The sequence below is a fragment of the Lytechinus variegatus genome, chromosome 6 (genome assembly GCF_018143015.1).
Source record: "Lytechinus variegatus isolate NC3 chromosome 6, Lvar_3.0, whole genome shotgun sequence".
Taxonomy (NCBI): Eukaryota; Metazoa; Echinodermata; class Echinoidea; order Temnopleuroida; family Toxopneustidae; genus Lytechinus; species Lytechinus variegatus.
In genome coordinates, this window is record NC_054745.1 from 3,796,378 (window position 1) to 3,812,987 (window position 16,610).

The 16,610-nt window shown below is 37.5% G+C and overlaps 1 protein-coding gene across 1 annotated transcript; it reads left to right on the forward strand.

Annotated features, from left to right (window-relative positions):
• Positions 1 to 370: 370 nt before the first annotated feature.
• LOC121416862 (ubiquitin carboxyl-terminal hydrolase MINDY-1-like) lies at positions 371 to 14,802 on the forward strand. The gene is made up of 10 exons (XM_041610383.1): positions 371 to 470; positions 4,132 to 4,741; positions 5,179 to 5,444; positions 6,155 to 6,261; positions 7,480 to 7,670; positions 8,130 to 8,272; positions 9,909 to 10,093; positions 11,618 to 11,743; positions 13,535 to 13,763; positions 14,509 to 14,802. The coding sequence occupies exons 2-10, from the start codon at positions 4,357 to 4,359 to the stop codon at positions 14,530 to 14,532; spliced, it is 1,656 nt and encodes a 551-aa protein (XP_041466317.1). The 5' UTR covers positions 371 to 470; positions 4,132 to 4,356; the 3' UTR covers positions 14,533 to 14,802.
• Positions 14,803 to 16,610: the final 1,808 nt, after the last annotated feature.

Consider the following 16,610-nt stretch of genomic DNA (forward strand, 5'->3'; position numbering starts at 1 on the left):
AATTAAATCACAATGTCTGATTCCCATAGATATATTGTCATCTCGAAACCCGAGAGGATGAGTCACTGGTTAGAGGGTATACCCGGGGTATTATTTTTGCTTGACTTATTAAACCCGATTTAAAAAAAAGAAGTTAAAGAAAAAAAAGAACATCAAGCCGATCCCCCTCCCTTAAAAAAGCGACCTCACGTTTTCTCTCCTACATAGGATAATATTTTGTCTGAACCCTATCCCCCTCTTTAAGTTATTTTGCTGTCCTTTAATTACTCCCTTTTTCTCTTGTTGATGTACCGGAATAATACGTTAAGTATTGAAAGTCATGGGATCTCGATCAATCTCGGCGCGCTCAATGAAAGTGCGTTGACCGTTCGTATTCTGCATCTGCGGGTACGTGAAGTAGAAGAATCGACTTATCTGTCGCCGTATTGTCTTGATTAAGCACGGAATTGCTATCCTATCTGCAGTAACTGGTAACTATGACCAAACTCCCTTATTTGAATAGTATTATTTCGATCATCTATTGTGAATATTTATGTTGAATGAGTTTTAAAATCGTTTGAATATTTGTTAGTGTTTCATACAGGTCCCACGTATTTATTTCTATGTCATGCTGGTTGGAAAATTATAATTCAATTAATATTGAAAGGGTCAACTTTGTCTAGACCCCCCGCACATTTATATTTCAACATAGGATCAGATCTGAATTTCTCTCAATTTACACAAAGTTTCGGGTCGATATTCTTCCATATATTCTATACAAGTCAAGAGCATGTTTGCCAAAAATCTCTGATTTTAACAGTAGTCTAGAGGCGCACAGCCAATATGGGAGACTCCAATGAATAAGGGAGACAATCTCCCATATTGGAGACTTGCTTTGCAAAAGAACAAAAGAAACAACACCAACAAAAGTATGATTTTTTCCATCCAAACTTTTGTCCCACCGAGGTCAGAAGCCCATTTGTTTTGTGTGTGGATGACAACAAAAATCCTTATAAAAACAAAAGTAGACGGTGAATTTTTAAAGTAGACAGTGAAAAGGGGTAATATTTCATGAGGAACTGTTTATCACATTTTTATTTACCGCCAAGGTAATCCTTTTTAAGCAAATCAAATCAATGTAAACAAAGAAAATTGGTCTCCAAAACTGGAGACTGTCTCTGAGATTGGATACCAAAATTCTTTATGAAAGTCTCTGATATTGGAGATAATCTCTCTTATGGGAGACAGTCTCCAATATTGGCTGTGCGCCTCTACTGTTTAAAGGGGAACTTCACCCTGACAAAAAGTTTATTGTAAAAATAGCAGAAAAATTAATGAAAAACATTGCCGAAGGTTTGATAAAAATTCATCAAATAATTAAAAAGTTATTAGAATTTAAATTATTTGATTTGTGACGTCATATGCGAGCAGCAGTCCTACATAGCGAATGGTAAACAATCAATGAAATGTAATTTTCTCAGAAAATTGAAAATGGTTTTCACTGTAACTTTTGTATATCAATAGACAAATCGTTTCACACCCGATCATGAAAAGAAAACAAAATTAAGTCATCAGGAACCATACAAAATTTGAAATTTATGCATTTTATATTACATAACACATGGGACAGCTGCTCGTTTATGACGTCACAAATCCAAAATTTTGAACTATTATAACTTTCTTACTCTTTAACGGATTTTCCTCAAACCTTCACCAATATTTTTTATTATTTTTTCTGCTATTTTTACAAGAAAGTTTTCTTCAGGGTGAACTTCCCCTTTAATAAATATTTGAACAAAATGATTTTCTTGCAAAAAGAAAGTAAACATGGTAATTAAGTGCCCAAATATCGGACACTTAACTGACATGTAAGTCTTATCTTAAGCATATTTGGACCAAAACAAATATACAATTATTAAATCAAATAAAAATCATGTGTATTTCCGTAGTTCAAATGTTGAATATTATTAATGTAAAAAAATAGAATAGAAGAAAATATGGTAAACGGAAATTATTTACTTACTAGTACTACCCACTCATTCTATGAACAAGGTTATGATATAACTACCAGGCAGAATTAAGCTTGTTTTTTGCCAAATATTGGACTCAGTTTCCAAATATCGGGCACGTGAAGTTGTGCGCCACGATCAATTTCAGTGATTTAAATTGCCCTCTAAGCCCTCAAATAATTGCCTGGTTGTTGAGAAAATAATGTACATCAGCTGCGCAAATGCCGACTTAAATTATTACAATCAATAATTTTGATATCTACTTACCAAACGGCCCTCTTTCGGCTCTTATTGTTGGACGTCTTTGCTCTGCTGGGTGCCTTTTATATTTCAGAAAATGAAAGATAAAATCCAAAGAAGTCAATTCATGATCCGTGAAATCAGAATCAAGGGGGGGGGGGTGGTGGATGAAACAATAGATTATCCCTCCCCACTGGAATATTACTATAGGTTCCCCGATTGGATTTATGCCAGTGATTATATTACTGTTGGCTGAATCGACCTGGTAGGTGTTAAATAAAGGAGTTTGTAAGATACGAGTGACTTTACGCACGACTGGTGATCCTTTCTTGTGCTAAGTGATATATCCCTGTGTAATTGATTTAGGACCTAAGGACATGTTATAGTCGTGTGTAAAGTCATGCATGATATAAATATACAATGACACTCGAGGATCTGGTTAAAACTATTTGCATCGAAGGAACATCACAGTACTATTCTCCCGAGGGCCATCGGCCCGAGGGAGAATAGTACTATCTGATGTTCCTGAGTGCGAATAGTTTTAGCCTGTTCCAAGAATGGGTCATTGTATACCCGGTATTTGTTTTTTCATCCCTTCCACTCATACCATTTTACAGCGAAACAATTATTAATAATCCGGAGGCCCCCCCTCAACGAATTGCGCGATATTTTCGCCGTGCGAAATTTTTTGACCACGCCGCTCGCTGAGTTTTTACTTTCAAGTCTTGCGCAACTTTTGAGACCAATTTTGCATCACCCGGGTATGTGGTTCCGAAATTGCGCAACATTATGTAAGTGCATGTCAGACCTAAAATTGCTCAAAAATGTGATTTCGTGTACAAAGTCAATGCAAATTGTGTTTTCAACCAAAATTCATAAATGTATGATTATTTTTAGTTTTGCAAGTCTAAATGTATTCATTTTATGATTTTTATGATCACAGAAGAGTCCCCAACAAATTTCGTTGAAAAAACAATGAAAAACAAAAGGTAAAAAAAACAAAGAAATACATAAGAAATTGCAAAAAACAATATAATACATAAGAAAATGATCTGATATCACAATTTTTTTCATGTACTCTTGCTAAGGACACCACAAAGAGTTTCTATACAAAAAATTAGTACATTTGGAGCTTTATTTAGGGAGTTAGAGGAAACAGTATGATTTCGCATATTAATTACGCATAAATTAGCATAATCACTTAATAGCGATTCGCATGAAATAAATTACTATACAATCTTGTAGATTATGTCCCAGACAACCCGCATGCCAATTTTCCGCGCGATCGTGCCGTCGACGGCCGAGATCTTAGGGGGGGGCTGGGAGGCCCCCCCCCTGGCCATAGGAACTCCCAAAATACCCCGGCCTAGATAGGGTTAATTCCTCCCTGAACATGTGGAATTAGCATTGTTTAATATATGGTTCAGTCAAGTTGATCCTTATTGTCAAATCTATAAAAAACGAAATATTGTATATTTCAAACAATAAAATGCAAAAGAAATAGTGAGTGATGAATATCATCAACTGACTTATCTCGTTCATATCACTGTTTTGTGAAAAATAAGCGAAACTTTAAAATGTCATAACTTTCTTATTTTACATCCGATTTTGATGAAATTTTCAGCACTATTCTAATTTTATTTTTCTCTATTCAAACCAACATTTTACTGGGGTGGACTTGACCTTTAATGATCACAAATGAACATTTAATGATGAATATCTTTTACCATAAGAAAGGATCACCAGTTGTTCTTAAAGTTGTACTTAACGAATAGCCTAATGAAACACCCGTCCTGTATGATGGCCAATTAGCTTTGCAGTTACACTTTCCAGTTGACCCCATGAGCTGCATTCCCTAGTGTTTCATGTACCAATAGGTCATTACATCACTTTTTCCTTCCAGATACAATCACAGATCTACATCAATTGGCAGAATTAAAGATCTACACTGATTGGCTGAATTGAAAATCTACATCGATTGGCAGAATTAAAGAACCACACTGATTGGCTGAATTATAGATCTGCATCAATTAGCAGAATTAAAGATCTACACCGATTGGCTGAATTGAAGATCTACGCCAATTGGCAGAATTAAAGAACTACACTGATTGGCTGATCTGTGCCCAAGATGGAGGAACCATCTTCTATATCTGACACTGTAATCGAGCAAGGAGTTGTGGCAGAATCTCCTAAAGAGACCACGGCGACGTGCAGTTCAGACGAAACACCAAGCACGGACAATTCCATCGGAAACGATATAACTGTCATGGCTGATTCCTCACCGATTGAGAAGGTGGAGGATGTTCAGATGGTGGAACAGCAATCAGAAGAAGAGAAAGGGCCAGAGCAGGGGGAGGGTGTAAAATTGAAGGATCAGCCAATGGACATGAGTGAAGTACAGGTTGCAGGAGCAGGTGCAGCCTGCAGTGTGATGGACACTGAAACTGGGGAAGTGAGAGGAGCAGAGGGAGGCATTCCAGAAGCCAGCACAAGTGCTGCTGTAGCTGTAATGTGTAAGATGGTCTCATGTACATTCTCAGAGTGTCAAAGAATTACGTACAGAGCAGAGCATAGACTTGGTTTTTTCACCTAGTCACAAATCAGTAATGCTTGAATGAAATGACTGATTCATAATTTTTATTAGAGGTGATATGATATCCTCTAAAAATATAAGAGGTTTGCTAGTTAAAAATAAGAAATTTAACCATATGAGTACATACAGTATATTAAAGGAAGAATAAAAGGAAGAATGACACAGCCCAACTATGGATCAAATTCATATTCCTTGTGTGGAATTTATATCCCAATTCCTCCCCAAAAGTGCCTGAAATGAAAGAAGTATAATGCAAAATAATATTTGAACATACACAAAAGTATATACATGTACTATTAACTATAATGGACTTTGGTCATTCTCACATTCATTCTCTATTTTGTATTTCAAATGAAGCTGAGGCAGTTGCGTCGGGTTCCGCCACCGCCAGCCCTCGTTCCGCGGCACAACCGGTCCAAGCTTACCACGTCAAGTGGGTCTCGTGGCGCAACCAGAACACGCCGATCATCACGCAGAACGAGAACGGCCCCTGCCCCCTAATTGCGATCGTGAACGTCATGTTGCTGCGAGAAACCATTCAAATACCACAGATGGTGGAGATGGTGTCGGCCAGTCAGCTCTTTGAATATCTTGGAGACCATTTGCTTTCAAGAATGCCTAAGGTACCCTTAATAATAATTTAGTCGATGCTGCGTAAGTAGACCTTCCATGAGGATGAGCATTATTTCACAACAGAACATTCAAAATATGACTTTAATCTATGCATCTCCTCAGTTGAATATAATATATGGTTTTACAGATTTCCTTGGTCATGGGAAGAGTCACCTGTCTGCACAAGAATTTGTTAGATAAATTTTTGAGTGACAATTTTCAAAAAAGCTACATGTTGTTCTATGGACCTGACACTCCATGCTTCTGAGCACTTTACAGATCATCATTTATTATTTGGGTGTTGGATTTTTGCTTGCAATGTATGCATTTTGTCCGCTACCTGTGGGCAGTGTTCTAGCTAGAGCCTCATTTAGTGGTGGTCACAATTTCAAGGCAATACATATTGTTTTACGCCAAGCTAGTGACATTAGCAAATCTTTGAAAATAAATCAATATTTATCAAATATCTAGGAATGTTTATTGTAAATTATGCAAATAAAACAAAATTAAAAAATTAAGTTAATGCAGCGCAATGCTTCTTTGCAAGGAGTTGCGTTTTAAACACTTTTCATTTGGAAATAGTGGTGGACAGAAATAGTGTTTTCGTGATGAGTGGTGGTAAAAAATCTTCTGTGCTGGTTGGCCCGACCACTATAGCTATATCACTGCTTGTGAGTAACCGATCTCAAATTTATAAATCAGTCTTCTATTCCTTTTATAGGATGCATCAGATGACATTCAGAAGAATTACGAGCAGAATATGCATGATGCCATGGAAATCATGTCACGTCTTCAGACAGGGCTAGATGTTAATGTTAAGTTCACAGGGTAAGTCCAACTTTATCCAAAGATAGGGTCAGGGGATGATGATTGTGATAATGATGATGGTGGTGATGATGATGGTGATGATGATGATGATGGTGATGATGATAATGATGGTGATGATGATGGTGATGATGATGATGATGATGATGATGATGATGATGATGGTGATGATGATGGTGATGGTGGTGATGATGATGGTGATGATGATGATGGTGATGATGATGATGATGATGATGGTGATGATGGTGGTGATGGTGATGATGATGATGGTGATGATGGTGATGATGATGATGGTGATGATGATGATGATGATGGTGATGATGATGATGGTGATGATGGTGATGATGATGATGGTGATGATGATGATGATGATGGTGATGATGATGATGATGAGAATGATGATGATGATGATGATGCAGAAGGTGATGATGATGATAATGATGGTGATGATGATGATGATGAATCAGATGGTGATGATGATGATGATGATGATGCAGAAGGTGATGATGATGATAATGATGGTGATGATGATGATGATGAATCAGATGGTGATGATGATGACAGTGGGGATGTCATCATGGTAATGATCAAGATCATCATCAGCCCCACCATCATCAATATTACCAATTGTATTATTATCATCATCGCAATCATTGTCATCACCGTCATGGCTACCACCATAATTCTCTACATCCAATTATCACCACCAACATCATCATCACCACCACTATCATCTCAATCATCATCAGCACCACCATCAACATCATCACCATTGTCACCACTATCATCAGTATTATCAATTTTGTCATCATCATTATCATCTTCATCACCATCATCACCACCATCATCATCATCACCTGTAAGTGCTTTGCTACATTATCAACATCTTCACAAAATGGTAAAAAAAATCTTTGTACCATTGCCTCATTGAATATGATGGATTTTTAAAAGAAATAAAAAAAAACTTTTGTGTATACATAGCTCTCTCTCTGTTCTCATCCCTCCGCTTGGTTTGGAGATTGTCAGGTCCAACCCGCATGTGAAGTATCATGAATACTGAATGTTAGTGAGTCTTCAGGCCAGGAGAGCACTGGAGCGGCTATTATGGATGTTTGTGATATATATCAAAGTCACTTTTAATAGCTTAGCATTGATATCCAGTGGGAGCTTTGAGTCATAGCATCTTATTTCCTCTTCGTTCGTATTTCTCACATCTTCCAGGGTGAAAGATTTTGAGTACACCCAGGAGTGTGTCGTCTTTGATCTACTAAATATCGCCCTCTACCATGGCTGGCTGTACGACCCCCAGAACCTCGAGGTCGTCTCCGCTGTGGGAACATGCAGCTATAACCAGCTGGTGGAGCGCATCATCGCTACCAAGTCATCAGCAAACGATGAAGACGTTAGAAAAGGTGAGCTCAAGCATCAAGAAGATTACCGTGTAGTACTGTAGTTACAGAAGTTATCTAGCATTTAAGTCAACATTAGTCCCCGAACTTCAGAGTTGGCAGATGAGATATGTACACTGATTGTGCAATCTTGGTTAAAAAGTAATCTGCAATAATTGATGTCAAGGAAATGCTAGTATATCTTGTCTGTTATTTTTCTTTACAACTTAAGATGTTGGCAGTATAAAGAAGAAGAATTACTCCTACAGATAAATTCATTTTTTAATCATTGCTTTTTGAAAACAAAATGACTGTTTTGCGTATTTACAGAGGAAGTATCCTAGCAATTTTGTCGGTATTGGGGGTGGCTGGTTTTTATGTCGGGGAGGGGGGGGGGTAAATACTGACCATTTTCATCGGATAAGTGGTTGTGTCCACCCACCAACAAAATATATTTTTCTCTTTCTTATGTTTGATGCATAGGTCTTCTCGCAGAGCAGTTTCTTGCCAGCAACGCTTCTCAGCTCACATACCATGGGCTGTGTGAACTGAACTCTACCATAAAAGAAGAGGAGCTGTGCGTATTCTTCAGAAATAACCACTTCAGCACGCTCTATAAACACAATGCAAGTATTAGTATTAATAATAATTCACGTAGCGCTTCATACTTTGTGTTTGTTAGCGCTTTTCATGTTGTTTTATTTCCATGGTCGTTTGATCCATCACTGTTCCACACACATAGTGCACCATCTCCACTCCCTGGGGATTGTTATCCTGGCCATGCAACCGTTTATCGTAGCACACATGCCAATCTAATCACATTGACTTTCACATCCTATTGGGTACCCATTTAACATCTGGGTGGAGAGTTGCAAACTTGGATAAGTGTCTTGCCAGAGAACATTAGCGCCCTCGGCCCCTGGTCCCTAAGAGGAGCAGGGGGGGGGCATGACAGCCCCCCTTGATGCTTCACACAATATTTCTGGAATGCGTAAAGATAGTGCTGCAAAATTTTATGAATTTTTTCTTTAAGTCTTGTGCTACGTAAAGACCAAATTCGCGACATAAGGCTATAGCATTGCGAAGTCACATGACTTTTTACAAGGGAATGTCATGCTGAAAATTACGAATTTTATACTTTGTATACAAAGTCTATGGGAGATGAAATTCATAAAAGGTTGATTATTTTTCGTTCTAATAGGTCTGCTTAATTGAATCCGGATTCAATTTAGTTGTTAAATGGTCTGTAATAATTTCCATTGAAAAACAATGAAAAACAAAAGACGAACAAACAAAGAAATACATAGGAAATTCTAAAATCAAAGAAATACATGAGGTAAAAATTGGCTTTTACAATTTTTCTGTATGAAAACCTTTAAATTAGATTACAATGATGAGATCTGCAAAAAAAGAGAAGTGAAATTAGGTGTTGAATGTGCAAATAATGTTTTTCAGGAATAATTTTGCATATTTTATTCATAATAAAAAATAATTATTTTCAGATTTTTTCAATACTATCTTGTAGTTTATGTGGTAAGGAATGTGCATGCCAAATTTTGGCGCGATCGCGCGAACAGCGGCCAAGATCAGAAGGGGGCCATCATGCCCCCCGTCCTCAGTACATCTCAAATAGCCCAGTCCTTTCAGAGTTAAGCCTTTTCTGCAGTGATTAGTTAGCATTTTACAATTTAAAAACAAGAAACTGAAAAAGATTTTTGTATGAAATGATGAAAAATGAAAAAAATGTAATGAAAAAAATGACTAATTTTTCAAAAACAGAACGTAGGTATGATGTGTTTTGTATTTCATAGCATTTTATGAAAGTAAAGGCGACAATAAATGAAGTTTTTGCAAGTTTGTATACACAAAATTTCCAGATTGCTAAACTGCATTCTGATATCTAATAAGGGATAAAACTCAATGACTTGTTGACAAATTTCAACTACAAATCATACATGTGTAAGGTGGCTCAGTGGTAGAGTGCCCGCCTAATGGACAGGAGGTCATGGATTCAATTCCTGGCTGAGTCATACTAGAGACTTAAAAATATGGGACCTTTGCTTTCCCTTTAGGTGCCCAGCATTTGGATCGGAGAAGGGAAAACTGGAAGAGCAATTTTCTAGTTGAATTGGCTACCTTGGTATTAAAATAAAACGTTCAAATTATTATTTTCATCATTATTTTTATTATGATTATTATTTTGCTCAGAATTTGTATATGAAAAAAGTCATAATTATTAGTGTTTTCTCTTCTTTTTTATAGAATGAACTGTATGTGTTAGTGACAGACCAGGGTTTCTTGACCGAAAGCAACGTCGTCTGGGAGACACTGTCTAACATAGAGGGCGACAGCTACTTTGTTGACGGCACGTTCCGACGGAGAGCGGTTACGTCTGGTCCCCTTAACCCACCCCCTCCTATGAGTACATCTCAACAAATAGACACAGAGTGAGTAATTGATGAAAACATTTTATTTACCTTATTCTTTGCCCTAATCTTCTCATTCTTTTCCTTCTTGTTCTCCTTCTCCTCCTCTTCCTCTTCTTCCCCTCGACCAACATGTACTTCTTCTTTAAACTATCAGCTGTTTTATTGCAGAAAGGCCCTTGTATCATGCCAAGCTTCTATCAAGAAGGGAGAAGGCTCTATTTATGTCTCGACTTTAAGGCCTGGTCACACCACCCGAGCCTTGTTGGAGCGGTCGTGGAGCGGAGAGAAAAAATTGTCACCGCTCGCTACCGTTCACCATTTTCGATTTCGATTGTTTTGTTTTGTTTTTTTTTTTCAATTTTTTCCCCAATTTTGTGAGCGAAATTCGACCCTCTTCCCCTACCGCTCCATGACCGCTCCAACAACGCTCAGGCGATGTGACCAGGCCATTGTACAGCAGAGCGAGACTATACATGTAGGTGCCGCTTTTCTGACGGCGATGTTGTCAACATGAAATGTTGACCAAGGTTAAGTTTTTGAAATGTCATCATAAATTAGAACGTATATGGACCTAGGCTCGGTAACACAAAGATTAGCGATCAATCGCCAAATGAACTGACCAATCAATATCAATGTTACACGCGCATTAGGCTTAAAATACTGACCAGGGACCAATCAGTGCGGTTCTTTCATATTTGCATTCATTGCTATTAAGCTTTTTGTTACGGAGCCCAGGTACATGAAACTTGGACACAAGGGTATTGGTGTATCACTGAACATCCTGCCTGTTTTTCGGGTCACATGACCAAAGTCAAAGGTGGTTCAGGGTCAACGAACTTTGGTTCGTGTTCGTGTCATGTTTGGGGTTATTGTAGAATTGCTATCATAACTGTAAGAAAAGTGGATTTAGTTTATGAAACTTGGACATAAGGGTAATGATGTATCGCTGAACATCCTGCCTCAGTTTCCGGTCACATGACCAATGTCAAAGGTCATTAGGGGTTAACAAACTTTGGTTATGTTGGGGGGTATTTGTTAAATTGCCATCATAATTTGAAAGTTTATGGATCTAGTTCATAAAATGTGGACATAAGGGTAATCAAGTATCACTGATCATCAAATGTCATTTAGGGTCAGTGAACACAGTATTTCATTATCATATGAATGGTGTTTTTTGTGAAAAATTATTCAGTAGTCATTTTCAAAGTCCTCACTGCTGCTATATTGAATTGCGTAATACAGGCGAGTATGCCAGACGCGTTCCATGTGTTTTTATGTTAAAACAGGGCTCCGTAACACAAAGGTTTGCGATGAATCGCAAATATGAAAGAACCGCACTGATTGGTCCCTGGTCAGTATTTCAAACCTAATGTGCGTGTAACATTGATATTGATTGGTCAGTTCATTTAGCGATTGATCGCTAATCTTTGTGCTACGGAGCCATGGTCTTCATGATTATCTTCCAGCCCACAACTTCTGTACGTAAGGCAAGCATTTTACTGTGCTCAATGTGTATATTCGTATTCCTTCTGTTTCATGCAGCCTACTTTTAGCTTTGTCACTGCAAGACACCAATCCACAAGGGGAGGGTGCATCAAACAATCAACAGCCCAAAACAGGGGAAACCCCTCCAGCAGATGTGAGGCTGCCTAAGGACATGTTAACAGAGTAAGTTTTGCATCCCCCACTTTCCTGAAAATTCCCCAACTCTTTGCATGCTGAATTAATTACGGGGAATAACATTGAAAATTTGTTTTCATATTTTCGAGGCAGTTCCAGGAATGCAAGGAGAGAGGCTATTTTATTTGTCCTCTCATAGCTTTGTAATGATATTATGTTATGGTTTTCTTTGTTTGCTGTTTGAAATGTTAAATAAATATTGTGGCAGCTTCTCTAACGAAAGGTTATGGGGAGAAAACTTATTATTTCATTTTTTGTCTCACCTGTGAAGCAGAGTGAGACTATAGGCGCCGGTTTTCCGACGGCGACGGCGGCGTCAACATCAAATCTTAACCTGAGGTTCAGTTTTTGAAATGATGTCATAACTTAGAAAGTCTATGGACCTAGTTAATAAAACTCGGCCATAAGGTTAATGAAGTATTACTGAACATCCTATTAGAACTTTCATGTCACATGACCAAGGTCAAAGGTCATTTAGGATCAATGAACTTAGACCATGTTGGAGGAATCAACATTGAAATCTTAACCTGAGGTTAAGTTTTTGAAATGTCATCATAACTTAGAAAATATATGGACCTAGTTCATGAAACTTGGACATAAGGTTAATCAAGTATCACTGAACATCCTGCATGAGTTTCACGTCACATGACCAAGGTCAAAGGTCGTTTAGGGTCAATGAACTTTGGCCAAATTGGAGATATCTGTTGAATTCCCATCATAACTTTGAAAGTTTATGGATCTGATTCATGAAACTTGGACATAATAGTAATCAAGCATCACTGAACATTTTGTGCAAGTTTCAGGTCTCATGATTAAGGTCAAAGGTCATTTAGGGTCAATGAACTTTGGCCGAATTGGGGGTATCTGTTGAATTACCATCATAACTTTGAAAGTTTATTGGTCTAGTTTATTAAACTTGGACATTAGAGTAATCAAGTATCACTGAACATCCTGTGCGCGTTTCAGGTCACATGACCAAGGTCAAAGGTCAATGAACTTTGGCCGAATTGGGTGTATCTGTTGAATTACCATCATAACTTTGAAAGTTTATGGTTCTGATTCATGAAACTTGTACATAAGAGTAATCAAGTATCACTGAACATCCTGTTCGAGTTTCAGGTCACATGATCAAGGTCAAAGGTCATGTAAGGTCAATGAACTTTGGCCATGTTGGGGTTTTTTGTTGAATAACCATCATATCTCTGTAAGTTTATTGGTCTAGTTCATAAAAAGTGGACATAAGAGTAACCATGTATCACTGAACATCTTGTGCGAGTTAGAGTAGTATTCAAAGTCAGCACTGCTGCTATATTGAACCACGTGATGCAGGTGAGACGGCCAGAGGCATTCCACTTGTGGTATTATTATTGTTATTATTATCATGATTATTATCATCATCATCATCTTCATTGTCACATTTATTCTCATTGTTGTATTTACAATTATTATCATTGTTATTGTTATTTTCATTATGATTATTAAAATTATTATCATTATTATTATACTAATATTATTATCATTATTTTTATTATGTTTGTTGTTATAATAAATGTTATTATAATCATTATCATCATTATCATTATTATCATTATTATTATTTTTTATTTAACCAGCACGAACGGATCATTATTATAATGAGTATTGTTATCATCATCATTATTTGTTCTCTCCAGTTAGCAACGCAGCTTCAACAGGAGAAAGATTACATAATAGCCCAACATTTTTATCATTGTCATCATGATCATGATCATCATCATTATTATTATTTGTTCTCTCCAGCCACCAATTAGCAATGCAGCTCCAACAGGAGGAAGACTACAGAATAGCACAGCAGATCAGCCAAAATGAGCAGGAACAGCAACAACAAGGACAACAGCAGCAACCTCGACGTAGCCCTTCAGGTCAGGTCGCTGCTAGGCCAGTAGGTCAAAGGTCAACAAGGTCTTCGCCGAGGCCGCAGGGCCAAGGTGCTCCTAATGGTGATGGCGATGGGTCAAGAAGGAAAGAGGTAAGCAAGTTTTAAATTTCATTATTTTTAGGGATAAATTCCCAATTCGTCTACTCACCACCTGGTCTACCTTCATTTAGTCTAATGCCATTCCGTCCATCAACATTTTGTCTAACAACCATTTGGTCCATTATCCATTTGGTCCAATCATCACTTTGTCTAATAACCAGTTCGTCTATGACCATTTTATCTCATAACCAGTTGGTCTAATATCCATTTCCTTTTCATTCATTTTGCACACTTAACACTTAGTCCAATCAGACAAAATGGTATATGGACTAAATGACCATTGAATCAACTTGTTATTAGATGGAATGGCATTAGACTAAATGAAAGACCATGTGGTGAGTGGACATATGGTAGACCAAGTGATTGTAAACAAATTGGCAATTGGACGAATTAGCAATAAACCTTTTTAGGGTTGGGCCATGCTTTTCTATAAGGACCCTGCCACCCTAACACCAACAATAAGTCAGCAGGGAGGGATTTAGACTGTAAATAACCAATATAGTAGCTTAATCTTTAAAAAGAGAAAAATAAACTTATCTGAAGGAATGATTCTTCTTCTGCGTACTGTCAAAATGTTAATTTGTAAAAGATAAATTAAAAAAAATACAAGAGTTCTTTGAAGCCACATTTCCGGACGGCTTTTATTTATGTAGCATTTTTTTTTAGGTGGACTTGTCCTTTACTTTCTTAATTTTGATTCATTATTTTGGTTCTGTTTTTTTTTCTGCCCATACAGGAGAAGAGTTGCAGCATTCTATGAGGATGCCCATCATGTGACTAGAAACCATCCCACAACTGAATGAGTATAACTTCATGTTATAATATTTGCTATCCAACACGTGCTTATGGGGTAGTGCCCTGTCCTAACACCGGCCTGTATTAAAAAGGTCATTTCCTTAGCATTGTATAGGTAGCCAGATATGACTATTGCCAGAGCTACCAAGTCTCACGCATTATGCGTGAGATTCAAGCATTTTGGACTCTTGTTCATCCCCTCAAATCTCCGTCTCACGCAACTATCACAGCCTATCTCAATATACATTGTACACAATGTGTGTGATCTCACTCAGATTCACTGAAAATCTCACGCATAGCTGGTCTGTTAACTTGGCATCTCTGTATTGCGTATTTCTTATGAAATACATGTACAATAATAGTTGCTATCCAATGTGTGCTAATGGAATACTGCCTTTTCCAAACAATGGCCTCTATTCAAACAGAGGTGAATACTGTTGTTTTTGGGGTAGCCAAATATTGCTGTGTGTATGTTGTTAAAAAGTGCATGTACAATAATATTTGCTATCATTTGTCAATTGGATATTTCGGAGCCCAAGCACTCGCCTCCATCAAGGAAGGTGATTGCCTCTTTGATTTATGGATAGCCAATTATTACTATGTGTATGTTTTTATGAAATATATGTACAATAATATTTGCTATCAAACATTTGCTAATTGGATATTTCCCTTTTCCCCCGATACCCCATAGTCACAAAGGCGATATACCTCTGCATTTTAAGGGTAGCCAGATATTGATATGTGTATGTTATGTTGAAATACATGTACAATATTTGCTATCCAACATGTGCTCATGGAATATTTCTGTACCCAAACACCGGCCTCTGTCGATGAAAGGGATCACCTTTGTAATTTATGGGTTGCCAGTTATTACTATATGTATGCTATTATCAAGTACATGTACAATAATATTTGCCATCCAACATGTGCTAATGGGATATTACCCTTTCCCCCAAATACCCCATAGTAATGAAGATAATTTGCCTATGTGCTGTATATGTGGCCAGTTATTTCTATGGGTATGTTTTTTTGAAATGCGTGTACAATAATAATTGCTATCCAACATTTGCTAAATAGATATATCCCTGCCCCAGCGATGGCCTGTACTATAAAATTTCAGTATTTAACTTTGTGAGCACTCAATTTAAAAAAATCTCAAAACAAGATGAAGCATGTGTACAAGTACATGTATTATAACTAAAAACCCTTGAAAACAACCATTATTGAGAATGAAAAGCTAACAAAACAAGGCAAATTAAACCCCGATTTTGTAATTAGGCGTCTTAAGGACGCTTAAATAGAACACACAAGTGTATGGGATGAAATTAAGATGGTGTTTCCGGTCACTTTATATTTCACTTATTTGAAGCATTAAATAATGATTTTTGGACGCGATCTTTTCTGGGCTTCATTTTTTGTTACATATCCCAGACACAGGTGACAAGTGTGACCTTCTAGGCTTTCTAGCTCAGATTTTTTTAAAAGTCAAATAAATGTTAGCCAATCACTTTAATACTAAGCTACTGTTTGGGTAACCAGATAGAATGGTTTGCTGAAAGGTGTTGTACCATTTTTCATGGGATTGTAAGTGTATATTATTGCCTTATGACTTCATGTGTTACAAGCCCCACCCCCCCCCCCCCCCGAAAAAAAAACAATGTTGCTAGAGATGGTTCTCTGTAAATAGCCAAAATAGTAAGTTTGTCTTCAAAAAGTAAAAATAAGAAAATTACCTCGTCTGGGTCCCGTAACACAAAGGTTACCGATTAATCGTATGCTTGATTTTCAGGATTGATTGTACATAGTAGTCGATGCAATCAATTGTAGAAAAATGTTCTGCGATCATTGCTAAGCTTTATGTTACGGGCCCTTGAGAGAGTAAACAGGGCTCGACATAGTAGCCCGGTGGCCTGGGGCAACCCCAAAAGAGAGTCGGGCCACCAAAGTTCTGTAAAAGCCCGCACGTGGTTGCCCGGTTGGGTTACCAAAGTTTTGATCAATCATCGTGTTTTCTGTTGTTTCAGGGCAGCCACATTTGCTTTG